Source organism: Tachyglossus aculeatus, chromosome 8 (assembly GCF_015852505.1).
Source record: "Tachyglossus aculeatus isolate mTacAcu1 chromosome 8, mTacAcu1.pri, whole genome shotgun sequence".
Classification (NCBI taxonomy): domain Eukaryota; kingdom Metazoa; phylum Chordata; class Mammalia; order Monotremata; family Tachyglossidae; genus Tachyglossus; species Tachyglossus aculeatus.
Window position 1 is genome coordinate 20,736,059 of NC_052073.1, and position 27,944 is coordinate 20,764,002.

The 27,944-nt window shown below is 43.7% G+C and overlaps 1 protein-coding gene and 1 non-coding gene across 5 annotated transcripts in view; one reads left to right on the forward strand and one right to left on the reverse strand.

The window, feature by feature from the left end:
• NKAIN4 (sodium/potassium transporting ATPase interacting 4) overlaps positions 1-24,481 on the reverse strand; it is a 101,731-nt gene extending 77,250 nt beyond the window's left edge. For 2 of the 4 annotated variants that reach the window (XR_005452155.1, XM_038750661.1), the window contains exon 1: positions 24,167-24,480. Coding sequence is in view for 3 of the 4 variants with exons in the window: in XM_038750661.1 (XP_038606589.1) it covers positions 24,167-24,220 (54 nt within the window). In the remaining variant the exon portion in view is untranslated. Of the gene's footprint in view, positions 1-24,166 lie in introns of all 4 variants that reach the window. The other 2 variants (XM_038750662.1, XM_038750660.1) reach the window with 2 other exon arrangements.
• Positions 17,696-17,833, forward strand: LOC119931947. The gene has a single exon (XR_005452243.1). It is a non-coding gene; the product is annotated as a small nucleolar RNA SNORA7 (small nucleolar RNA).
• Positions 24,482-27,944: the final 3,463 nt, after the last annotated feature.

The following is a 27,944-nucleotide window of genomic DNA, read 5'->3' on the forward strand; positions in this document are numbered from 1 at the left end:
CTATCGCTACAGCCCTTGTGTCCATATCCTTATACTCTGCCATTTCCCCTATTTGTAACTTATTTTAATATCTGTCTCCCCAATAGACTTCAAGCTCTTTGAGGGCCGGGATCCTTTCTGCCAATTCTACTTTAATGTACTTTCCCAATTGTTTAATAAATTGCTCTGCTCATGGTAAATGCTCAGTAAATATCATTCATTTATTTATTATTTGGACTTACGTTTAATGGGTAAAGGAAAAGCTACGCTGTTCCACACTGAAATTTTGATTATACAACTATTCCATTTCCCAAAATTTCCTGGTGTCAATTGCCCCAACAAGAGGAAATAGAGAACAGGAACAGGGCCAAGATACTGGCTATCTCTAGAGATGGAAGCCCTTAATCATACTTCATCCCTTTACCCAGGAAATTGCCAGGAAACAAAGATAATCCTTATAAAGTCTGGCCTTTTCTACAAAACATTTTAATATTCTTTTGCTGCATTTGGGAAATAAGTGAAATACTAATATCAAACTAGAATAAAGCTCTTGCTTTTCTCAGTTCCAGAAGAAGGGAGAGATCCCTGGGGAATAGGTGAAAGGGGAATGTGGAAATGTTGGGGGTAAGGGGTGGGGGAGAGTTATTCGTAGAGAAATAACTGAGAAACAGAGAGCAGTAAACATTCAGATGGTGACCATAGGTTTTCACAAGAAACTCTAGTTCTCTTGGTTTGTCAACTCCCGGAGTGTGTGTAGATGTAGAAGCTTTCCAGTAACCATGCAATTCTAGAGACACAATCAGTTTCTGAGTCCCAGCTTTAGGGTGTCCATTACTCCAGTTTCATTCCAGACAGTCCATTTATTTCCCTTGTCCAGTCTCCATATTTTATACTCCTTGGCTCCCCTTGTCTTGGCTCCTGTTGCTGATTCCGCAGCTCAGAAGTGATGACAGTGTTCCCGGAGCTTGGGGCATACCAGAAAGCAAAGCCTCTGGAGACAGGATGTGGCCCAGGGGTCCCCACAAGAAGCCTGCTCTAGGAGGTTTAGTGGATGTTCATAAAAGCTACATTTTGACATTTTTATGTTATGTTGCATTGCCTGGGTAACATACATGACACACCTCTGTTTCTTCCAGGTCAAAAGAAGTATTTTCAGTATTCCTAAGTGCCATTAGTGACCTCCCTGTTTGGCTTCTATTCATTTCTACCCTAGATGGTGGCCAGCTGTCACCACATGCTGTTTGCTGCTCTCTGTTGGAGTTCTGGCAGCAGGGTTTGCCTGCCTAGTCCAAAGGATCCAGGTAGCACCTGTGAGCAAATCCGGAGGAGCATTCACCTGCCAATTTCTCCACAGTGCTGCACTTTGGCATTATTTAGCTGTTTTCCTGCCCATTAAAGAGGATGCATCTGGCAGCTTACAAACAACTGGAAACTAGATGCAGAACACACAAGCTAATACTGCAGGAACATTAGAGTTTTTATATAAACATTTACCCACAGGGCTTTCTACTTTATACCCTTTTTGCTATGGCCTGGAAGCCTCCAGATCATCTGCAGACTTCCATATTTCTAGTGGCCTGCAGCCAAATAGCTGCTTGAACCCCTTCTAGGCTTTTACTAATGGTGTATTACACAAAAGCTTAGGCTGCCCTAGCTGATGTCCATGTGCCAGTTTTGAGGAAATGCTGGAGGAAGACTAATGCCCATTCAGAAATCTAAATGCTTTCTCTGTTGGTAATACAGGGTGCTTGGATTTCTTGGGTTAGCTCTGCCGTAGGGTGGGTCAAGTACTGATCTTTGGAAGGATCAAAGGGCCATCCCGTCAGGCACCATTCTGAATAAGTAGTCTTTCAAAGCTGTTCTTTTCTATCACATCCTCTCCCTGCCACAAGGTGAAGGCTGATTAAGCCAAATAGTGTACCAGGCTCCTTCTATATTGGATTTGCAGAGTGCAGTTTAAACCCAAACAACATTCCAAGCTTCAACAGTCATATGAGTCAAATGCTCTGCAAGAGAGCCTTTTCAGCCAGGAGTCCCAGTTTTCCAGGGAGCTCTCTCCAAGGGCTCTTTCCCACTGGACCATAAGCAATCAATGCACAAGGCTCTACTTAAACCTTTAGAGCCTTTTAAAAGAGGTCATCACTGGGCTAGATGGGCAACCACACTTTGTTCCATATGTCTGAAGGTATTGGCGGGGTTTGGGGCATTGTTTTAGTTATATTGTTTCCTCTTTGGGTCTTGTGCTGTCCTTAAACCAACCTACTAAAGTCTAGCCAGGAGCAGGGAGCCTTTATGAGTGAAACAATGGCTGTTTGCAGTGCTTCTACAATCGTAGCAATGTTGACTTGACTCTCTGATTCAAGATTCTGTGAGGGGAAGAGCAGGAGAGGGAGCATATGGATGGAGAAGGGGGAACTTGGAAGGAAGGTGGGGAACTGGAGGGAGTAAGGGTGGATCTGAAGATGGGAGGAGTAGGAGGAGATAGAAGGATTGGAGGAGGGGGGAGATTCCTTAAAAATGTTGTTCTTGAGGACTGGAACTGGATGTTACTGAACAGTCCTGGGGTGTTAGAGGTAGGGAGGCTTTTATTAAAAATGAACATTGAAACAAACTCTTCCTTCCATTTATTTTTCCTAGACTAAGGTCTTGCCCTCCTGTAGTGGGCATTAATTTTATTTGAACACTTTAGCTAGGCCCCAATTTGAAGGTTCTGGTGGGCCAGGGCAAAAGAAACCAGGTAGGGACCCCTAGTCAAATTTGACCCCCTTTAACCCTCCCCTGCTTCCGGCACATGCTTTCCTTCCCTGAGGCTGCTGGGTCTGTTTTTAGCCCCTAGCTACACCGGTGCAAGGAAGAGCCAGGGCAAGATGCTGCCCAGATAATTTCTCTGAGTACCCCTGGGGACAGTGAATCCTTACTGACATCCACAGGGTGGTGCCTGAGGAGAATCCAAGAGTCTTCTGCTCAATTAGAGTGACCCCATTTACAGTCTATCACCTTTCACATGATCAGAAATAATTCAAGGAGTGGGAATTCCTTTATTGTGGGAAAAAAGAGAACCCAGGTCACCTAGACTGTGAGCCCATTGTTTGGTAGGGACCGTCTCTATATGCTGCCAACTTGTACTTCCCAAGCGCTTAGTACAGTGCTCTGCACACAGTAAGCACTCAATAAATACAATTGAATGAATGAATGAATGTGTTGTGTGTGGACACAGGGAGGTGGAGAAGGGAACGAATTTCAGGTGTTCGAGTTCACTGTTCCAAGGATCTTCCAATATCACTTCACCTACACACCCCTCAAAACAACCTTCCCTTCTAAACAGAGGCTTACAGATTTAATCAATTGAAATTGATTTTTACTTTCTGATTTCAGTAAGAGAAGAAAATCGAGAGCAGTTGAATAATTGATTAATCACCTTGGTAATTACAGGTAGCAAATCTAACCTTCCTTTTCTTCCCTTGAGACTTGTATTTTATGAAGCAATCATTATAAAGCCAAGATTTTTTTTAGGTTTGCTATTGATTTAGGGAGCTGAGCCAGATTATATGTTATAGGAACTGGAGAGTTAGGGCTAGGCTTGTAAAGCTGTAAACTTGAATTCTAAATTATGACCTCATAAATCCTCAGCCTCCACTATAGGTTCTGGGCTTCTTTCACAGTTTGAAACCATTCTCATTCAAGTATTGGGGAGGTTTTTCATGGAATTTTTCTGCTTTCATTTAGCTATCTGAGAACAGGACAAGGGAGCAGAAGCAGTTCTAATTCTGAGTCCGTCACCACCTTCAAGTCACCTAACCATAGGCTTCTTTGTCTTTTAAGTGGCAGGCAGGATAATCGATTCCCTCACAGGAGTTCTGTGAGCCTAAACTTTCTCTCCTGCAAAGAGCCATGTGACCCATAAATCCTTCTCTTCCTTACCCAGACAAAGCCAGGAAAGTGAGTACAGAGTCAGCTAAACTCAAAAGAGTGGACATGACACTAAACTAATCTTGTTGGTTCCTGACAGGAGCTCTGATCAGATTGGGAACTAAACCCTGAAGAAATAGCATATTTTCTCCCAATTCAAACTATACTGGCATAGTTAGAAACAGAACTGCAACACAACTGAGCCTTTTCAAAAAAACAGTCTGAATGAATTCTGTCCTTTGCCGTTTCTCCAACATACAACCTGCTTATACTTATTTCTGTACTGAGGTTGATATTTTTCATGAAATTTATTTTGAACTCTCAAATTTTACTGAACAGGTGGCTGACTAGGTCTGGAAACTTGACTTTTGCTTTATAGATTCATTCTACCTTGCTCTCTGTATGTGTCACAGTACATGCTGGGGCTTTGTTCAGGATCCTTTGTTCAAGGTACTAGGGAACAGCTCCAAAAGGGAGTGGCTAGCTGGCTATGAAAATTCATCTGTGCCATCCCATGAAATTAGGGGCTGCACTTCTAGTTTTTGAACTTCCTGAAGGATTAAATTAATTCAGTAAACCTTTGTACCCATTGTAAAGCATCTAAGCAAAAATAAAACTGATCCTTTCACAAAACTTTCCCCATTTCAGTTCATCTTTTGGCTACAATATCCTTTTTTTCCAAAAAAATAGCTTTCCTCTAAACATCTTAGCTCCATTATATACAATTTTGTCCCCTATCCAGTGATTAATTTTCCAGTAGTGTGGCCATTCATCTGCTTTTACACTGGACAGTCTGGTTTTCTGTAAGACCATGGCACTAGGAGTTTTGCATCTAGTATTTTTAAGTGCCCACCCTCCCCTCTGTCTGCCACTGACATCTGCATCTTGGAAAAAGGACCAATGTTTACAGGGATCTAGGACAGGGGTTGGATCAATCAATCAATGGTATTTATTGAATGCTTACTGTGTGCAGAGCACCATACTAAGTGCTTGGGAGAGAACAATGCAATGGAGTTGGTAGACATGTTCCCAGCCCACAAGGAGCTTGCAGTCTAGAACAAGAGAGAAATGCTGCCGTTGCAGCAGACTTTCACAAAATGGTGCTCCTGACATCACATTTGAATGCACGCCCAGCCTCAAGTGCATCTGATCACTCATTATCTTTAAGTAATAGTAGCAAGATGGAATTTGCTAAGTGCTTTCTTTGTGCCAAGCAGTTCGTGAAGATAATACAAGATAATCAGATCAGATCCAATCCCTGCCCCACATGGGGTTCACCATTCAAAGGGGAGAGAGTACAGATATTTAACTCCCATTTTACAGATAAGGAAACTGAGGCATAGAGAAGTTAAGTGATTTGCCCAAAGTCACACAGCAGGCTGAGAAGCAGTATTTATTTAATCATATTTATTGAGTGCTTACTGTATGCAGAGCACTGTTCTAGCGATTAGTGATTAGAGAACGGGCCTGAAAATCAGAAGGACCTGGGTTTTAATCCCGCTTCCATCATTTGTCCATTGTGTGATGTTGGGCAAGTTACATCACTTCCTTGTGCCTCAGTTACCTCATTTGTAAAATGGTGATTAAGACTGTGAGCCGCATGCGGGACATAGACTGTGTCCAGTTGATTCACTTGTATCTACCCCAGTGCTTAGTACAGTGCAGGGCACGTAGTAAGCGCTCAACAAATACCATTAAAAAAAAGTGGCAGAGCGGGGTCAATAGTTCATATCTTGGTATTTCTCATCTATAGTGGGAGTCTTGCTTTGCATACAGCATTTTACCCTGTGGCTGTTTCCCTTATCTCTGTGCAGCCCCATCTTCTCATCTCTGTTCTCTGTCAGAGGATGAGGATGATGATGAGAGATGCTGACTTTAAAAAAAAAAAGCCGAGCAATTCAAGGACTAATTTACAAGCCTGAGAGGGGCATAGAGGATATTTCCAGCTTCATTGCTAGACTCAGTTGGTGACTCAACTTAGAGAGGGCACACTTGCAATTTAGCTGGGCTTTTGCTACTTGTGACTCCTACTCACCAGCAGTTAGAGGATTGGTCAGACTAAGGTTTCCAGCATTTCTGCCTTTTGAGGGGGTTTCGCCATATATTTTACTAGCTGTAAAGCCATCGCCCCTGTCATCAGGTAATGATTCATCAATTTGTTGACTATGAAAGGCCAGCTAGGAAGATTTACCACCAGCACTCAGGGTCAGCAAACTGAATGCAAACCCTGGACACTGGCAAATGGAAGCTATGAAAAGGCCCTTGAGTGGGAATAAATCATGATAAATGCTACCTTGTCCTGGCGGGTGCCAAAGCCAGCTATTCTGGCTCATCATTGTTGTCACACTTTCAAGAATGTGAGGGAAAATCACAATTCTGGGCAGAACCATGAGAATTTTAATCACTGGCCATGATTGCATATGGTAGGCACTGTTGATAAAAGGAATTTCCCAGTAAAAATTCATTTTTGTTTTCCAACCCAAATCAGCATAGGTCTGTGGGATACAAGTAATAATAGGGGTCTCCTCTCTGCGAGGAGCCAGTGTGTGTGGGGGGAGTGCAGCTTGGCAGAAACTAATAAAATGCAAAAGTGAGAGGGCTGGAAAACAAAGGAAAGCAATTTGCTAACAGAATATTCAGTATGTCCCATAGTGATTCAGAAGAGAGTAGTAATCCACTGCCAGAGAATCTCCAGGGGACAGAAACAAAGTGGCTTGGGGTTTCTTCTCTTCGTTGACTGGGTGAAAAAGCTTTACCCACCTCCTAAATATTGGGAGATGAGTCCCTTCTACTTTATTTCACATTAATCAACCATTTGGGGATGGAGATGGACTTTGCTCTTCTGGAAAAATACAAGAGTCCTGAATTAAGAGGCTGTCTGAGATGACGGAGAGGCAGCATAGCCTAGTGGAAAGAACTGGAGACTGAGAGTCAGGAGACTATTGTTCTAGGCCAAGCTCTGCCACTTCCCTCTTGTGTTTCCTAGGGCTAGTCACCTAACCTCTCTTATATTTCAGTTTCCTAATCTGTAAAAATTGGATTACAATCCCTGGGCTCCCTCCTCTTGGATTCTGAGCTCCTTGGGATAAAGTGCCTCTGCCACTTGTCTGCTGCGTGATCTTGAGCAAGTCACTTCACTTCTCTGTGCCTGTTACCTCACCTATAAAACGGGGATTAAGACTGTGAGTCCCTTGTGGGGCAGGAACTTGGGTACAACCTGATTAGCTTGTGTCTATTCCAGTGCTTAGTACAGTGCCTGGCACATAATAAGTGCTTAACAAATATCACTAAAAAAAGTTTTTGTCCAATCTGATGATCACGTATCTATCCCAGTTTTTAGCACTATGCTATGGACATAGCAAGCCCTTAATAAATACAATTGTCGTCAGATGGCATGATAACTTCTCATAATAATAATAATAATAATGGCATGTATTAAGTGCTTAGTATGTGCAAAGCACTGTTCTAAGCGCTGGGGAGGATACAAGGTGATCAGGTTGTCCTATGGGGGGCTCACAATCTTTATCGCCATTTTACAGATGAGGTAACTGAGGCATAGAGAAGTTAAATGACTTGCTCAAAGTCACACAGCTGACAAGAGGCGGAGTTGGAATTTGAACCCTTGACCTCTGACTCCAAAGCCCGTGCTCTTTCTACTGAGCCGCGCTGCTTCTCATGCCTAGGATCGCCAAGGCGAATGCAGGGATAGAAAGGGTTTGGCCATGGCTAGGAAAAGGGAGATTGGTTCCAAGGACCTACATTTTGACTGGGATATTGTACTATTCCTACTGATTCTTAAGGAACAGAAAAAGAGTGATATAATCAGTCATAGAGTAGGAAGGGTCATTCCAATTAAGTAAATTACATTATTTGTCCAAGTGTCAGCTTAATGAGTTTAGACAGGATGGCAGATGAGGGCATGACAGGAGTTTGGCTTCAGTTAGTTTATTGTTTATTGCAGAGCAAGTTAGGGAATTTGCCTTATTTTTTTTCCTTTTAAAAATCTAGCTGCTCAATCAATTGATATAAACAGCCAACTATTGATTATCCACTCCAATCACAAAAAGAGAAAGTATAGTTAATGAAGCTCACTGATAATTTAGAGACCTTATTTTAGCAAATATGTTAATTTCTTCCTCTAGTAAATTCTTCCAGGAGCTGCTAAAAGGAACAAAATAACTGAGTCTGAGTTTACTGCCTTCCTAACTCTCCTTCGTTCTTTACTTTCCCACCTACAATCCATTGCTTATACCTCTTCCTCCCTGCCTGGATTGCTTTCCACCTCCCCCATCAAGTTGGCCCTCACCATGCCCCTTCAACTCCTTTAACTTCTTCAACAGAGTTGCCTCCTCCAGGAGACAGAGCTTATTTTCATGGCTTTAACTAGATGACCCCTCAAGGCCCCATCCCAATCCAGTCTCCCATGAATTAGTCCTGGGCAGCTGCTCCCTGGGTCTTCCCTGGCAGAAGAACGCTGAATTCTCTAACAAAATGCCTGGTCTCCGGTCTCCTGCCTCCTTGTGTGATCTCCATATCTGAAATCTGCCTCCATGATCCAGGAGAGTAGGACATTATGGAAAATGTGTCTCAGCATGACAGGCAGATGTTTATTTTATTACCTGCTCGGCTCCAGCCTGATCCAGCCCTTGTTGATAAGGCCTGAGATCTTGGAATTGCACAATAGATAATTGCTAGGTTGAGCTACAAACTGACAGAGACAAACTGCTAATTGCCAGGAGGCTGTTTCTACCCCAAAGAAGTAAATACCAGGGGCTGCTCTCCCCAGAAGATTAGAGTCAATATTGTAAAAATGATCTGGGGATTAAATAACCTGCCTCTCCCCTTGAAAGGTCTCCCCATTTCCTTTCTGTTCAGGGAAAATGAATTTCTTTCCAACCATCCCAAAGGGATATTTGGTGTCTGAGGAAGGTGGTCTAGGGCCTGCCTATTTGCATTCCTGAAAGTAGTGCATCCCCAAGATGGAAGAAGGTGCAATACCAACCTCCAAGGAGGATTTTAGTGATACTCCATTGCCCTCGAAATTTCCAACTTGCTCATTTCTTTTAATGGTGGAAACTCTCCTTCTCACCCCCTACACAACTCCTGCCCTTCTCCCCACTTAACAAAATCTGTATTTCATGTTGTTCCTCTCTCTTGGAAATGTCACCAGTGCTGAAACTCGCATAAAATCACATCCAGAACATACACCCACATATATTTGATTGGGCCATGGGTTTGCCCGGCTCTTGTTTTGATGGAAGCAAGAATGTTTCAGTGGAGCCAGGCTATTTTAAGATTCTCTCTTCACCAAAGAGAGCATCAGAGCAGAATCTCAGTAGAAAATGGAATAAGAGAGAGAGAGAGGGCAAGAGTAGCATTATCCTCTAGACTGTGAGCTCCTGGTGGACAGGGAACGTATCTACCAACTCTGTTGTATTGTACTCTCCCAAGTGCTTAATACAGTGCTTGGCATACTATAAATACCATTGATGATGATGATGATGATTGATGACCATCTTTAATGGAAGATAATTAAAATAAAAAGTAAATTCCTTTCAAGGAAGAATTCTAAGAAAACCATGAATAAGCTGAAGAAGTATCCAGTGTGCCCTATAAACTTTATCCCAGGGATAAAGAGTGATTTTTTTCCTGAGTGGGACACAATGATTCATTTCCAGTGAAAGATGCAGGCAAAGAAACTAAGCTGTCTTACAGAAATTGACTTCTACAGTAACTACAGACTTTCACTAGGTCAGTGAGCAAACAGGATCTATTCTTCCTTTAATGAGCTTTTGATCCACATCATTTCAGTGTGATGAAATGGAAAGAGCATAGTCCTGGGAGTCAGAGAACCTGGATTCTAGTCCTAGGTCTGCTACTTTCCTACCGTGTGACCTTGGGCAAGTCACTTAACTTCTTGGTGCCACAGTTTCCACATCTGTAAAATGGGGATTCAATACCAGTTCTCTCTCCTACTTAGACTGTGAGCTCCATGTGGGGCAGATACTCTATCAGACCCAATTATCTTGTAGTCACCCCAGAGCTTAGTACAGTGCTTGGCACATAGTAAGCACTTAAATACCACAATGATTATTATTATTATTGTAATCTACCTCTAATGATCGGGCTAGAGGTTGAACAAGGATGAAACTGGTAATGGATACACGTCCTTTCATTTCTGGGATCCAAAGTCCAGTTCAGTATTGGTCAGAAGGGATTGCAAGTCTCACTGAATAGCCCTAGGCTAAAATAGAATTGTGATCTCAGCATGGGACTTAATGGACAGCTGTCCTAAAGACCCTAGCACTATGGGCACTAATTGAACTCTTGTCTCCAATTTCAACAAAGGAACTGGGGGCAGGATAGGCCTCAGACAACAATCTACTATATTAATGAGCAACGAGGTGGATTGGTTTTTGGAAATTGTTATGCACACATTAGAAATTTCTGGGCCAATCAACCTCCACCCTGCTGCCTCCCCTGTGGAGCAGCAGAAAGACAGGCACAGAGCTAGCCACTGAGCATTTTAAGGAGGAGTGACAGATGGGCCTATTCCCCCTTTGGCTCAGAGAGGGGTTGGGGAGAAGCTGGCACAGGTGGGCTTCTCACGGCTGGGTCTCTCACCAGCCAGCCTCTTAGCCGTGGGGGTCTCTAGACTGTAATAATAGTAGTATTCATTCATTTGATCATAGCTATTGAGTGCTTACTATGTGCAATGCACTGTACTAAGCTCTTGGAGAGTACAATAGAACAACAGACACAGTCTCTGCCCACAGTGAGCTCACAGTCTAGTGGGGGAGACAGACATTAATATACATAAATTAATAAGTAAATTAAAAATATATAAATATGTGCTGTGGTGATGGGAGGGAGGATGAATGAAGGGAACAAGTCAGGGTGACGCAGAAGGGAGTAGGAGAAGAGGAGAGGAGGGTTTAGTCAGGGAAGGCTACTTGGAGGAGATGTGCCTTCAATAAGAATTTGAAGTGGGGGAGAGCAATGGAGAAAGACAAGATTGAGGTACAGTCAGAAGGTTAGTATTAGAAAAATGAAGTGTGCGGGATGTGTTGTAGTAAGAGAGTAGTGAGGTGAGGTAGGAGGGGGCAAGGTGGTGGAGTGCTTTAAAGCCAGTGGTGAGGAGTTTTTTGTTTGATGTGGTGGTGGATGGGCAACCACTGGAGTTTCTTGAGTCATGGGGAAACATCGCCCGAATGTTTTCGAAGGAAAATGATCCAGGCAGCAAAATGGAGTATGGACTGGAGTGGGGAGAGACAGGAAGCAGGGAGGTCAGCAAGGAGGCTGATATAATAATCAAGGTGGGATAGTATAAGTGCTTGCATTAATGTAGTAGAGGTGTGGATGGAGAGGAAGGGGTGGATTTTAGCGATGTTGTGAAGTAGTAGTAGTAGTGTGTGTGTGTGTGTGTGTGTGTGTGTGTGTGTGTGTGTGTGTGTGTGTACACATTATCAGGTTTTTCTTATGAGTTGCCAGATGAACATCTTCTCCAGGAAGCTTCAAGGAGGACGAGGAGCAGCAGGGGGTACCCCCATTGTCAGTTGGGGGGGGTTTTGGGCCCTCCTGTCTCCTCTCTGTCACCCTAGGCCATGCCTCTCCAGCTGCTGAATTCAAAGTTCTTCCTTAATACCCAGCCACCAAGGACCTCTGTCACCCAGTGACTACTATCACTGCTGTCACAGCTACCCTCTCCCTGCCACCCCCCCCCCCCCATTAGAACTTCCACCACTGCTGTGGCTTTCCATGTGGCCTACTCTTCCCCAACTTGCTCCAGTAGCCCCCACTGCAGTCTTCCCCTGATCCTCACTTTGCTCCTCAAATGCAAATGAGAATCTTTTTAGCTTCAGAAACATCAGCCCTGCTGCCTTGGTGCAAAACTTACCTCAACTTAGCGGCTCTCTTGTATAGTACTTTGCTTATAACATGCACGATTGTTATTTAATGTCATACTCTCCTCTTTTCCGGTCCCTGTATTACCCAATCTCTGTTCTGCTGATTGCAGGATAGGGAATGGTAACCAGAAAGTTGGGTTAGCTGTCTTCTCTCTGTGGTTATGAGTCCAGTATTGTTCTACCTGGATGTAGGGACATCTGTGTCAGGTATCCCCCAGCTGACCTGCTACTGTGGGCAGCTGACGGGGGGATCATGAGTGGCCTTTCCAACTCTCAGACTTGAGGAACCTGGAGTGGCTGGTCTGCTCTGTACCATCCCACTGGGGTGGTGAGCCCTGATAGATAACTAAGGCTGAGGTTCCAACCCAATGTTGGAAGAGTAATTATGCAGTGTCTTCCCTCTGTGGGATTGTGGGGAGAAAGGGTGGTACCCTGGATAAACTCAGGTCTTCCTCACATTGAATATTTAGGGAGGTTGGCTTGTTCAAAATCATGGTTTAGTGGAAAGAGCACGGGCTTAGAAGTCAAGAGTATGTGGGTTCTAATCCCAGCTCCACCACTTGTCTGCTCTGTGACCTTGGGCAAGACACTTAACTTCTCTGTGCCTCAGTTACCTCATCTACAAAATGGGGATTAAGACTGTGAGCCCCATGGAAGACAACCTGATTACCTTGTATCTACCCCAGCGACTAGAACAGTGCTTAGCACATAATAAGCACTTAACAAATACAACAATTATTATTCAGAACCACCCCACCCCTGATTGTGTTGTGAATTCCTCCCTGGGTATTCAAATTTGACCGTGACCTAAACTTGTCTGAATCCTCCATAGAAGCCCCAAGCCAGATCTGAATCCAACAAGTTTGATAAAAACTGGACACTTTTATGCCTCCTTCCTCTGCCCCCTGCAAGAAGAAATAATTCTAATCCCTAGTTAAGTAACATGTTTTGGTCAGTTACAGTAGCCCAGAAGAGAGTCCTAAGAGCAGCTATCCATGGGTGGAGGAAGCAGGGATTGCATTTATTTAACCAATGACTACAGATCTTATTTGACAGCAACACTGCTCTTCTCACTACCAGGATCCCTTCCTCCCACCCTAGGTTTGTATTTTTTTAAATGTGCCTGGTTTCAAACCACAGGCCAAGCCATTTTCTCATGTTGGAAGGGGGCCAGAAGATGCATTCCAGCCTTGTACAGCAATACTTCAAACAAAGCAACGGGTTTAGAGTGGAAAACACACACAGACACACACACACAAACACACACAAGGGAAGAGTAAAGTAGGGAGTTCTTATTTATCCATCAACCTCCACTCGCAGGAGTGGGAGAGCAGCTGGTGCATTTAGTTGCTGGCTAAGCCCATCAGGGGAAGGTGGCCGAGGAAGCTGGCATCATACAGCCCCTCATGTCTGGCTTCTAGAAGCAGATGACAGAAGCAAGCTGGTGTCTTGATTCTCACATTATATTTTCATTACGGGCTGGCAGATGGCACTTGGAACTACAGCTCTCACGTCATCATTTTTACCAGGAAGAAGGCAGAGAGGCTGACACAAATGTTTGAAAATCTACACTTGGCTCAGACAACAAGAAGGTTGGATTAAGTAGGGTAGGGTGGAGAGTGCTAACCATGTTCCCGGAGGAAAAGGAGGTTACATGCTTTCTTTCTCTCTCTCTCTTGGGAGAAACAGCATGGTTCAGTGGTAAGAGCATGGGCTTTGGAGTCAGAAGTCATGGGTTCAAATCCCGGACCCGCCAATTGTCAGCTGTGTGACTTTGGGCAAGTCACTTCACTTCTCTGTGCCTCAGTTACCTCATCTGTAAAATGGGGATTAAGACTGTGAGCCCGTGGGACAACCTGATCACATTGTAACCTCCCCAGTGCTTAGAATAGTGTTTTGCACATAGTAAGTGCTTAATAAATGCCATTATTATTATTATTATTATTATTATTATTATTCCCTTCTTTCTTCCCCTTTCTCTTTCCTTCTCTTCCCTCTAGGAATCCTATCTGTTAGTTTCTCTGCTTGGCATCCTGGCTTGAGTCTATTATACTCTCTCCAAACTAGCTGTCCTGAGGTCCAGCGGCCAAGCTGGGAAATGATGAGCATATACCCTTGTTTCAGGCCAACCACATTCTTCAGACACTAACCATGGCCTAGTGGAAAGAGTAAGGCCTGGGAGTCAGAGGTCATGGGTTCAAATCCCATGTCTCCTGTGTGACTTTAGGCAAGTCACATAACTTCTCTGTGCCTCAGTTACCTCATCTGTAAAATGGGGATTGAGATTGTGAGCCTCATGAGGGACAAAGGTTGCATGCAACCTGATTACCTTGTATCTACCCCAGATCTTAGAAAGTGCTTGGCACATAATAAGCGCCTAACAAATACCACAATTATCATTATTATCATTATCATTACCAAGGCATTTTACTTTCTACACAGTTTTCAACGTTATTATTCCCAGGAACCATCACCTAGCTCCGTTTTGAGTGAGAAAGGTGAATGTCACAACTTTTCATCAAGATTGTCCTTCACATACTACCACCTGTCCATCAGGACTGCTCTTTCAAGATGCCTCCATATACTGCCTCAAACCTTATCCACAGATGCAGGGGATTATGATCCTCCCCAAGGAGAAAGCTTATTTCATTAGGTACTCCCCCACAGGAGACAAATAATTGCCCTTAATCTTAAGTGTGGGTGGAGGGGCTGGGGAGAAGAGGGGCATGCTTTTCCTGGAGATAAAAGCTCAGATTCTGATAGTAAAGCTTCTCTTACTCAGGGCTCAGAGTTCATAAAATGGAAAAATGGAAAAAGATTTATGAATCCTAAAGTCACCAAGAAGAAAGGGACACTGGTGTAAATGAATTATAGGAAAGGCTGAGATGACACAGTACAGTGCTCTGCACACAGTAAGCACTCAATAAATACGACTGAATGAACGACACAGTGGGGAGCTTAAAGGAGAAAGAATGTCATCCTTCCGTCCATCCTCGTGAAGATAACCCTGCTTGAAACCTGACATATGCACTTTGGAACAAACATCAACATCAACATTGTTTCCAGTTGCCAGCACCAAGTGAAACCTAACAGCAGACTGAGAGGAACCAAAGCAGTATGGCCTAGTGGAAAGAGCACAGGACTGAGTGCCAGGAGACATGGGTTCTAATCAATCAATCAATCGTATTTATTGAGCGCTTACTGTGTGCAGAGGACTGTACTAAGTGCTTGGGAAGTACAAGTTGGCAACATGTAGAGACAGTCCCTACCCAACAGTGGGCTCACAGTCCAAAAGGGGGAGACAGAGAACAAAACCAAACATACTAACAAAATAAAATAAATCAAATAAAATAAATAGAATAGATTATGTACAAGTAAAATAAATAGAGTAATAAATATGTACAAACATATATACATATATACAGGTAATCTAATCCTAGCTCCACCAGTTGCCTCCTATCTGTCTTGGGCAAGTCACTTAATTTCTCCATGCCCCAGTTCCCTCATCTGTAAAATGGGCATTAAAGACCTGTTCTCTTTCCCACTTAGGCTGTGGGACAGGGACTATGTCTGATCTGATTGTATGATATCAACCTCAGCGTTTAGGATTGTGCTTGGCATATAGTAAGCACCTAACAAGTACCACAATTTAAAAAATCGTTATTATTATTATTAAAAAAGGAAAGGGATAACCTGTTTTTTCCTGGGGCAAATAGCATCAGCAGCCCTAGTTCCATGTTAACGAAAAGACCCCCTGACTGCTCTGATTGCATTTAATCACAGCAGGGATGGAAAATGCCAGGAAATAAGACGTAAATGCCATATGACAGCTTCCTCAAGTGCCAGTCACTAACTTGAGGTAGGCCAAACATATTTTCAGGAAACCAAGCCACTGGGGCTTTAAAATGGCCTCCTCTACCACATCAAATTATCTTTCATACCCTCCCCATTTTCAGCTCCTCTTCCACTTGTCCCTGATACTTTCTCTCTCCAGCTTCTTATCCCTTCCAGCTTTCTGTAGCTTTTTTCACCTCATATGCATTTGGTGTTCTTTTGCTGAGTTACTTGCAGATGAAAAAAGTAAGTTTAGGGTTGCAGATAAAGATTCAGGGATAAACTGGAAGAGGGAGATGTGTATGATGTAAACTCGAGACTATACTCCTGACTAAGGATGAATGTTGCAGAAAAGTCTGATAGCTGGAGAATTAATTTAGCCCTTGTTTTCCCACTCTGCCTTTTTCTGACTTTTCACCCACTGTTGCAAGGTCAGAACAGTGTATCAACCACCAGATTTAATTTCAGGATATGGTATATCCCTGAATGAAGTCCCCAATTTAGTTAGTAATCTCATAAAAATGACAGTCTCTGTTGATTGGGTTATGTAGGATGAAATTTTATTTTAAAGAATACTGCAAAAACCCCAAATTAAATACATATAATTTAAAAACATGAACCACACCCCTGATATCATTGTCATCTGTGCTTTCACAAGACAGAGCCAAATCCCTTCAGCATTGCAGGCAAGATTGCACTCCTTCCCATCATTTGTGCTTCTCATCAACACAAAGCTTAAATTAAGTTTCAAACGAAATACAGCCTCTAGAGTCAAAATGCTTTTCCTCAAACACACACACACACGCATGCACATACGCACACGTGCGCACACACACACACTTTGGTGCATACATTAGGGGATTACATTGTTTTTGATTATTATCAGTCAGATCAGATTTGGTTGTAAGAATGCAAACAGATTATTCATCTCTCCACTTGCCTAAATAGATTATGTGTTGACACAGCCTATGCAGTGGCAGTAGTTTCTCCTAATCCAGGCAAATTTCACTGTCTAATGCCAGCCCGCTGTTCTACACTGTGTAGCTTCTCAGTCTTTCCAGAGGCAAATGTGCTCCCTCAAGTAGAAACAAATATCTGCTATCCCAATTCAAGACTGTCCAGTAGAAGGATATGCCAAATGATAACGATCTGTGTCTGCATGGTAGTGGTATCTTTAAAGGGCCATGGGTTACTTTTTAATTCCGTCAATAGGAATATTCTTAGTAAACAATGAAGAAATAGAGTCCAGTAAATCCCATTCTCTTCCTACTTTAATTATTGAGCTCTTAAAAATCATTGAAAGATAATAGAAGTAATATTTTCATAAAACAGGTTTTTACTTCATCAGAGATGTAGATATTCCCTCTACTGGGAAGAAGTGAAGCCTAGTGGCAAGAGCACAATACTGGCTGTCAAGTGACCTGCCTTCTAAAGTTGTCAATTGCCTGCTGTGTGCCCTAGGGCAAGTTATTTCACTTCTCTATGCCTCCATTTCTGCCTCTGTAAAATGGGTATTAAATACATTATTTCTCTTCCCCTTAGACTATGAGTCCCCTTTGGGACAGGACAGTGTATGGGCTGAATATATTCTATCTACCCACAGTACTTGGAACATAATATGAATTTAAGAAATATCCTCATTATTACTACTATTATTCATTCATTCATTCAATCATATTTATTGAGCACTTGCTGTGTTCAGAGCACTGTACTAAGCACTTGGAAGAATACAATATAGCAGTAAACAGACACATTATTATAACTCTAACAAGAGAGGTTTTGCAATTTCCACTGATAGAGGTCTTAAAAGAAAAAATAGATTTCCATCTGCCCTGGGTAGTTTAGGCATTCAAAAACCCAGAGGTAGAGGGTAGGACCAAATGACTTCCTGTGGTCTCCTTCAGCTCTAACTATGATTCTGAACACCTGCTCTGTTGGGGTACAACTCAAACAGCAAGCACAATGACTTTCAAAGGATTCTGGGGTGGCTGCTACCACTATTGAAGCAGAGTATTCCCATACATGCCCCTAGTATTTCTAATTTCCATGTCAGTGAATGCCCCAGTCCCCTCTCAGGGGCGCACCTGGAGAGTATCCAGTACTCTACCAGTCTCGGCTATAGGAGGGAGAGTCAAGCAGAGGCATACCCATTCTATTCCTAGCTTGGGCAGTGGCTAGCGAGAAGAAGGCAATCTGCTACAAGTCAAAACTCACCCATGCTGGACAGCAGCAGCATGGGAGAGATTCGAGGGCAGAGACTCGAGTTTACTGCGCAGAAGGCAGAAACAGTAAACTGCCAAGAAAATTTTTACCAAGAAAATTTTATGGATCCACTACCAGAACGATTGCAGGTGGAGAGTGGGGTTTTCTGGGAGAGATGTGTCTATGGTGCCGCTATGGGTTGAAAGCGACTCGACGGCATAAGACGAGACAGGGCAAGAATGCCCCAGTGCAAATAAAAGTTCCATAGCACTGGTCCCTTCCATCCATAGTGAAAGACTCGAGCTTCACTCTATCCCACATCTCCCAAGATGCCCATGTGTTTCGTCAGGGGCTGTGTTCTCAAAGCCTTTCTCCAAACCACATTTGACCAAGTTTCCATCGATTGAGAAGAGGAGGAGCCTCTGAAAGCCTTTTCTAAGTGCCCCCATTCCCCTTTCTCCTCCATTAGTAAAACCATTATTTGCAAGGAGCAAAAACGTTCTGTTACAGTAGTCATAAAGCTTTAGTGTTAACAATAATGGCAAACTGAGATCCTGACAGCCCACTGATTCCAGTTCTGGAGGGAAATGAACAAAAGTGAGAAACCCACTGGAATAATCACATTTCTTTCGCTTCTGACAGCTAGCATTGCGATCTTCCTGCCATATATATTGCTGAATATGTCGTATTGAATTGCATTTTAGAAGTGACATCTTATAAATAACGTGTCCCAGTTTGTTGCAAATTTTAATCACAGGTAATTAACATCCCCCCCACCCCATAACTATTAGGTTCTATCACCTGTGTGAAGCAAATACATTTCCTAGCCACATTATTTGGAAATAGAGCTCCCAACATGGTGGTACAGGGATGGGAGGGGGTCTTAAGAAAGAAGATGGGACCCAAGTTTGTTAATATTAAAGAATGAAAGGAGATTGAAACAATTAGAGACATCATCCCAGTGGCAAACAAATCTTTAATCATAGAAATATTCCCTTTACACTGTAAACTCCTCATGGGCAGGCAATATGTGTACCAACTCTGTTGTATCGTACTCTCCCAAGTGCAGTACAGTGCTCTGCACACAGTAAATGTTCAATGAATACCATTGATGGACTGCTTATTTGCAATGCCTAAGTGCCACACCTGCAGGAGTTACTCAGTAAACAATGATAGTAAGAATAGAAAATACTCAACCCAGTCATCAACCACTTGACTGAAAATTGGCAAAACCCTATAGGAACTTATCAAACATCCCTTCATCCTCCCACAAACTTCTGGCACAATTTGGCTGTGATTTTCCCATTGAAATGGAGAGCTGAGAATTCAGTTGAAGAAACCTGATATTGGCGGGGGTTAGGGAAATATTGCCCTTAAATTATCCAGGTTGATGCTCTACATTGATTGAATTATCTGGAAAATTGCTTGGTTCTCCACTTCATTTTCCAGGCAAAATATAAGTACAGTTATAAACACAAATCTGCACCTGAATAAGGAACTAGGGAACAGACTAGATAGCAGGTCAAGATCAGGGCTAGGCTATGAATGAGAAGCAGTGGGGCTTAGTGAAAAGGGTACCGGAGTCAACCTTTTTCCTGCTATGTTCTTCAGTTTCTTCATCTGTAAAATGGCAATTAAATATCTGTTCTCCTTTCACTGTTCACTGTGGGACCATGACTGTGTTTGATGTGGCTGTATTGCATCTACCCTAGAACTTCGCATAGTGCTTGGCGCATAGAAAGTGCTTAATAAATATTGTTATTGTAAGGGTTATGTTATTATTGAGAAGTAGTATGGCCAAGTGGAAAGCGCATAGGCCTGGGAGACAGAGGGCCTGAGTTCTAATCCCAGCTCTCCCACTTGTTTACTATATAAACTTGGGCAAGTCACTTAACTTCTCTGTGCCTCAGTTTACCTCATCTAAAAAATGAGGATTAAAACTCTGAGTCCCACACAGGACATGGACTGTGTACAACCTGATTACCTTGTACTATCCCAGTGCTTAACAATAATGGCATTTATTAAGTGCTTGCTATGTGCAAAGCACTGTTCTAAATGCTGTACAGTACCTGAGACACAGTAAACACTTACCAAATACCATTTAAAGAAAAAAAGGCATGTTGAGGGCCCAGAGCAGGCACTGGATTGAGGCTGGGCTGTAAAGTACCAGTAAAGGATTTGAGAGCAGAGTCAGGGCAGGGATATTTGACGAGCGACGTTCCTTTACTTCCACCATACTGTTTCTTGTCTACTTCCAAATATTTCCTTGACTCAAGCCAGCTCATGGAGGCCCTTAAGTGATGCAGCACCCAGAGCAGGGACCCACCTCTCCCAGCCCTGCTTGAGGAGACAATAAATGGTCTGGTCCCTAAACTTCAATTTAATGTCTACAAAGTTGTACTGGTTTCTAAGATTCCATATGAGAGAAATGAATCTAGTTTCTAAAGCAGTTTCATCCCTTATTCATTCATTCATTCAATCATATTTATTGAGGGCTTACTGTGTACAGAGCACTGCACTAAGCACTTGGGAGAGTACAGTATCTGCACATCATACTTAAATGGCAATACAGGACTACCTGTGAGGTTCTGGAATACAGGCAGCTGATGGGCAGAGAGGTGATGGTCACCTCCACATGGCTTCACCCTGCATTTCAAATGAGAAGAATGGATGGTGGCATGATCCCTAACAGTTGCAGGGTGGTGAACTGAACAAAAAAAAAAGCACAGGCGAGTAAGGAAGGCAGAATACGCATTCTAAAGACATGGTGAAGCATACCCTCATACACTGTGGTACAGAAGCATACTGATAGAAGACATCAGCCACAGAAGGCCACACCAGAAGAACACTTCGATATGTGGGAATTGGGAGAAAGCTTCTAGTCTAGTCCAAGATCAGAGATTTTGGAAGGTTTGGGAGATTCACAGCTGATTAGAAAATGAAGGATGGAGCTGCAAATGACTAAAACAACATTGCTTCAACCTAGAATAGTAAAAAGAAGGGGTTCAGGCATTGAGAAATGATGGCCTCAAAGTACAGCTTCATAATTTTGTGATTCTAAAATGGTGTCCAGTCGTAGTTTTGAGGGAAAGAGACCCAATGTTGCCCCAGCTTGCCTTCTACCCTTAGCCCTATACCCTGCTTTCTGACACCCAAATCTATTCAAGCTGGTGGCTCTGGTGTGTGTGTGTGTGTTTGTGTGTGCACATGAGCACCCCAGTTGGGATGAGCAAAAACTCTGGAATCCTGTCCTGCCACCCAAAAGTTGTCTAGTGGACTTTTTTTGAAGTCTTATTTGGGCAAGTCACTTAGCTTTTCTATGCCTCAGTTACCTCATCTGCAAAAGGGGGATTAAGACTGTGAGCCCCACGTGCGACATGGACTGTTTCCAACCTTATTTGCTTGTACATATCTAATTTGATGATGAGACTAGATAGTAAAGGGACATATGAGGACAGCAATCATCAGTAGCTTGAAAAGTACTTTGAATTTTTTATTAAAACTCTAACATCCCCATGCCATACTTTCACTAAAGCTCTGGGCTTTCAGTTCTGGCTGGATCTGGGGGGATAATTTGTAGAAGAGCATTATGTACCTAGGTTCCCATTAAGAAAACTCAGAGTATCTCCCAGTGAAACCAAAAGCTAGAAGGGAGATTCAAAGAATTCAGTGTTAGTACTGCCAGCAAGCCTGGTCTTTGTGGGGTTTTGGGCTTTTGGAGGAGGGTTTTAATGTTGTTACGTAGAATAGATCAGTACCCAGTAATGCTGGTTACTTACTTTCAGACTTTATAGCTCTCATAATAAGAAAAGCACTGAAAGTTGATTATGAAAGATTATGCACTTTGAACCGAATGTTACTCTTTGGGTCTAAAAGACTTTGACCCACTCTTAAAATTTTCTTCCCTGTGCCTCATTTTCTCATCTCTCCAATTTAATGAGGCAAGCAGCCTGGGAAATCTCCATGGTCATTGGCATCCAGGCTGCCTTTAGAATAGGCAAATCTTGCTCTATTCTTTGAGGAGGAGGGTCCTAAAGAAGAAATGCTTTGAGCTCTTTGTCCTGTAGCTTGGTAACCAGAAAACTCTCACGCTTGTCTACCAAAAAAAAAAAAAAAAACACCAGAAAAAGAAAGAAAGAAAAGAAAACCCCAGCGCTCCCCACACAGTTGTTAGTGTTCAGAACCCTAGCTTCATCCGAAGGCAGGATGATGAACTGGGGAATTTAACTGACATACAGCAATTATCTCCTAGAACAATAACCCATTCAAGGGCCTTGCTGCTACATTTCAGTCTTCTGTAAGCATGGCAAGAAACAAGGGCTAAAAGCAACTCAACATCACCAAGACCATCCCAATGATAATGATAAATAGGCAATGCAGAAGAAGCCAAGTAAAAGCAAGGCAACAGCATCTCACCACTCACTTGAATGAGTATTTACTCACACAGTGAACGTTGGATAACTTTCTATTGTCTCATTCTCGTTCCACCAGTCTGAGCCTTCCAAAATCAGCGGTGACTATATTTAAACAGGACATTTTGGAAAGAGCGGCTTATAGTCTTCAGTTTTCTGAGATTAGATTTTTCTCTCCCCATTTTTGCTCTATCCACAGCTTCTTCCAATTGCTGGCTTCTTTCTACTATAGACTTCAGGGAAGCTTGAACAACAACTGTACGATCATTTGTAGTAAGATTTCACTTCAAAACTTCAAATTAAAGTCGCTCTTTCTCCCCCTAGCAATAGAGTTCTAGTGAAACAATAGCAGCAGCTCAAAACTCCTCCACGAAAATCAGATTTAAAGGAAATAGAGCATGGGCATTTCCTTTTTAAGAGCAGAGAAACCCCGGAGCCTATTAGCAATTGATAAGCAGGGGAACCACCAGATACAAACTCCCTGCACGGGCATTCATAAAACAGCCAGACCTTTGTTTATCCCTATTTCTCTCCGCGGGCTAGCAGACGGATATAAGGACAAGACATTGCCCGTTGAACTTAAGAAAACAGTATCATCAAGTGAAAGAAGGAACTCCTGGTTGCTTTGAAAGGGCAGTTTATCCAGGGTTGTTGTTTTTTTTTTTCTGTTTGAGGAAAACACAGAAAGACTAGTCTGTTGTGCTGCACAAAAGAACCTCATGAAGCATGATAATGAAGCCACACACAATGCCATCTAGCAGAGAGAAAGAAAATCCGACTAAGTCTTGGTGCAGGCTGAAATATTTGATACTTTTAATAGACGAGAACAGGTAACCCAGACCGAATCGGTTGTCAGCCTTATTTGGGGACAGGGAAGTCTGAACCATGATTAATCAATCAATCATATTTATTGAGCGCTTACTGTGTGCAGAGCACTGTACTAAGCCCTTGGGAAGTCCAAGTTGACAACATATAGAGACAGTCCCTACCCAACAGTGGGCTCACCGTCTAAAAGGGGGAGACAGAGAACAAAACCAAACATACCAACAAAATAAAATAAATAGAATAGATATGTACAAGTAAAATAAATAAAGAAATAATAAATAAAGAAATAGAGTAATAATGATCAGTTCCCGACTTTCAGGATTGGGGTATCATGATTCCCAATAGAAGCCCTACTAAAATTATGCCATTAAAGGATCAGGATGGTGCCACAGCCGCAGATTCTTCTTTAAACCGCTTCTTGTCGGGGACTGAATAGGGAGAAATACTAAAAAGCCGAAAGCACGGAACTGCCTATTAACCCTCAACTAAAAGGACAGAGCCTCGAGACTTGCGGAGTTATTTTCGGACTTTTCTTGGCTGCAATCAAAGCCTGAAAGTTACTAGGCTTCGGATCCGCAATAAGCCCAAACCAGGCAGCTAAAACACACCCCACACACGTCCCAAAACACTAGGAAGGAGAGGGGGATACCCCTTTTGTCCCCAGGAAAGCCCCTGCTTCCTGACTTGGGAGGAGGCAGACGTGGCTCCCCTCTCCAGCAGGAGAGTCCCCCGTTATTCCTCTTGGAGGTGGGAAACCTTTGTTTGGGAGCTTCCCAGCCTGACCTGTCTACACGTTTTGTTTTGTTGTCTGCCTCCCCCCTTCTAGACTGTGAGCCCTTTGTTGGGTAGGGACCGGCTCTGTATGTTGCCAACTTGTTCTTCCCCAGCGCTTAGTCCAGTGCTCTGCACACAGTCAGCGCTCAATAAATACGATTAAATGGATGAATGACTTTCTCCTCTCCAGCCCCCCAGCATCTCGTGGGGAGCCCCCCTCCCCGGACTCAGGAGCAGGGGGGGAAAGTTTGGGCTAGGGTGAGGGGAGGGCAAGACTGGCCAGGCTGGGGTTGGGGGAGAGGATGGAGAGGAGAGGCTACTTACGAGCTGTAAAGTGCAGAGGAAGATGAGCGTGCAGCGCCCAGTACAGCATCCCATTCTCCTGGCTTCCAGAGGGGCTTGAGCCCCGAAGCCCCCACCCCTGCCCGGCTCACAGGTCCAGCAGCCGGGCCATGCCCCCTGCAAGGCCTTGGCCACCTCGGGAGCCCGGCTGGCCTCGCCCTCGGCGGCCAGAGAACAGCTGCTTGGGGGCAGGCCCGCCCCCCTCCAGGGCACCGCTGGTCGGGGGCTGGCTGGCTGGGTGGGTAGAGGAAGAGGGCGAGTCTTAAAAGGGCGATGGTGGAGAGAGACCCTGGGCGCTCCTGATGGGGAAGAGGCAAGCCGGAGGACTGCAAGAAGTGTCACCGGCGAGTGTGAGAACAGAAGAGAGGCTAATTCAGGCCCACGTGGTCACGTTCCCAATTTTCTGAATGATCCTAATGATGAGCCCACTGTTGGGTAGGGACTGTCTCTATATGTTGCCGATTTGTACTTCCCAAGCGCTTAGTACAGTGCCCTGCACATAGTAAGCGCTCAATAAATACGATTGATGATGATGATGATGATGATGGTAGTTGCTAAGCGCTTACTATGGGCCCGGCACTGTTCTAAGCTCATCGAGGTCACCGGGTTGCCCCCCGTGGAGCGCCCAGTCTTCATCCCCATTTTATAATCATAACAATAACGACGGCATTTATTAAGTGCAGGACGGCAAGAGGTGTCACCGGCGAGTGTGAGAACAGAAGAGAGGCTAATTCAGGCCCACGTGGTCATGTTCCTAATTTTCTGAATGATCATAATGATGGTAGTTAAGCGCTTACTATGGGCCCGGCACTGTTCTAAGCTCATCAAGGTCACCGGGTTGCCCCACTTGGAGCGCCCAGTCTTCATCCCCATTGTATAATCATAATAATAACGATGGCATTTATTAAGTGCAGGACTGCAAGAGGTGTCACCGGCGAGTGTGAGAACAGAAGAGAGGCTAATTCAGGACCACGTGGTCACGTTCCTAATTTTCTGAATGAACATAATGATGGTAGTTGTTAAGCACTTACTATGGGCCCGGCACTGTTCTAAGCTCCGGGGAGATACAAGGTCATCGGGTTGCCCCACGTGGAGCGCACAGTCTTCATCCTCATTTTATAATAATAATAATAATGATGGCATTTATTAAGTGCTTACTATGTGCAAAGCACTGTTCTACGCACTGGTGAGGTTACAAGGTGATCAGGTTGTCCCACGGGGTGGCTCACAGTCTTAATCCCCATTTTACAGATGAGGTAACTGAGGTGCAGAGAATGATGATGGTGGTGGCATTTATTAAGTGCTTACTATGTGCAAAGCACTGTTCTGAGCACTGGGGAGGTTACAAGGTGATCAGGTTGTCCCACAGGGGGCTCACAGTCTTAATCCCCATTTTACAGATGAGGTCACTGAGGCGCAGAGAAGTTAAGTGACTTGCCCAAAGTCACACAGCTGACGATTGGTGGAGCTGGGATTCGAACCCCTGACCTCTGACTCCAAAGCGCGGGCTGTTTCCGGGCTCTTTCCTCTGCTTCTCAGCGTGGCTGAGAAGATTTTATAGGTTGAGGTAACTGAGGCACAGAGAATAATGCTAATAATGTTGGTAGTTGTTAAGTGCTTACTATGTGCTGAGCACTGTTCTAAGCCCTGGGGGAGATATAAGGCCATCAGGTTGCCCCACGTGGGGCTCACAGTCTTCATCCCCATTTTATAGATTGAGGTAACAGAGGCACAGAGAATACTTCTACTACTACTAATAATAATACTGTTGGTATTTGCTAAGCACTTACTATGTGCCATGCACTGTTCTAAGTGCTGGGGGAGATGCAAGGCCATCAGGTTGCCCCACGTGGGGCTCACAGTCTTCATCCCCATTTTACAGATGAGGTGACTGTGGCACAGATAAGTGAAGTGTCTTGCCCAAAGTCACACAGCTGACAAGTGGCAGAACTGGGATTGGAACCCACGACCTCTGCCACTGACTCCCAAGCCTGTGCTCATCCCACTAAGCCACGCTGCTTCTCAATGTTTCTTCTCAGAAACATTCTCCCCTTCTTCCTCCTTCAGACACCTCCCTCCTTTTCCAGTCATACTTCTGACTCCACCCTTACTGCAGGCCCCCCCCCCTCTCCTGAAGCCCCCCTTTCATTCATTCATTCAATTGTATTTATTGAGCACTTACTGTGTGCAGAGCACTGGTCTCAGCACTTGGAAAGTACAATTAGGCAACAGGTAGAGACAATCCCTACCCAACAGTGGGCTCACAGTCTAGAAGGGGGAGACAGACAACAAAACAAAACAAGTAGACAGGCGTCAAATTAGGTAAATAGAATTATAGATATGTATACATCATTAATAAAATAAATAGAATAATCTTGTTTTCATTCCAGCGACTTTATTCATTCAATCATTTGAGTGCTTACTGTGCACAGAGCACTGTACTAAGTGCTTACTTAGGTGTGTCCCATCTGGATGAGAAGCAGCATGGCTTAGTGGAAAGAGCATGGGCTTGGGATTCAGAGGTCATGGGTTCTAATCCAGGCTCCGCCACTTGTCAGCTGTGCGACTTTGGGACTATCACTTCACTTCTCTGTGCCTCAGTTACTTCATCTGTAAAATGGGGATTAAGACTGTGAGCCCCACGTGGGACAACCTGATTACCTGGTATCTACCCCAGCACTTAGAACATTGCTTGGCACGTAGTAAGCGGTTAACAAATACTGTCATTACTGTTATGACAGGACCTATTCTCTGTTCTAGTTTCCCCCAGTAGTTGCAGTTAAAGTCACAGGAATGTGGATGTAGGCATTTGGAACTAAATGATTAGTTATCTTTGATGCTATGTCTTTGGCTTAAACTATTTTTTCAAATAATAATAATAATAATGTTGGTACTTGTTAAGAGCTTACTATGCGCCAAGCACTGTTCTAAATGCTGGGGGCAGATACAAGGTAATCAAGATTGTCCCACGGGGGGCTCACAGTCTTAATCCCCACTTTACAGATGAGGGAAATGAGTCATAGAGAAGTTATGTGACTTGCCCAAAGTCACACAGCTGACAAGTGGTGGAGCCGGGATTAGAACCCATAATAATAATAATGATAGCATTTATTAAGCACTTACTATGTGCAAAGCACTGTTCTAAGTGCTGGGGAGGTTACAAGGTGATCAGGTTGTCCCAAGGGGGGCTCACAGTCTTAATCCCCCTTTTACAGATGAGGGAACTGAGGCACAGAGAAATGAAGTGACTTGCCCAAAGTCACACAGCTGACAATTGGCGAAGCTGGGATTTGAACCCATGACCTCTGACTCCCAAGCCTGGGCTCTTGTCACTGAGCCATGTTTTGCTACCCTGATCCTTGGGACCAAGTTGATATTAACAAAACATACAGAGTTCTTAAAGAAATATGAGAGCGATATGGAGTAGCAGACCTGGGTGCTTATCTATACACCCATTACATGCTATTAAATGTCTGGAGAGAAAAACAAACATACATCACCCCTGGATTTATTTCAACACCCCAGAAGCATCACTGGAACAGGAACTCCCTTCTGCCTCCACCAAGGTAAACAGAGAGTGGATGGTGCTAGTAGTAGTTGTAATATTAATGATATTTATTAAGTACATACTCTGTGCAGAGCACTGTACTAAGTGCTAGGAGGAAATACATAGGAATTAAACAAGCATGGTCCCTGTCCCTCATGGGATTAATAATCTAAAAGTTGAAGTGAGGAGAAAGGATAGGAGATGGATGCAACA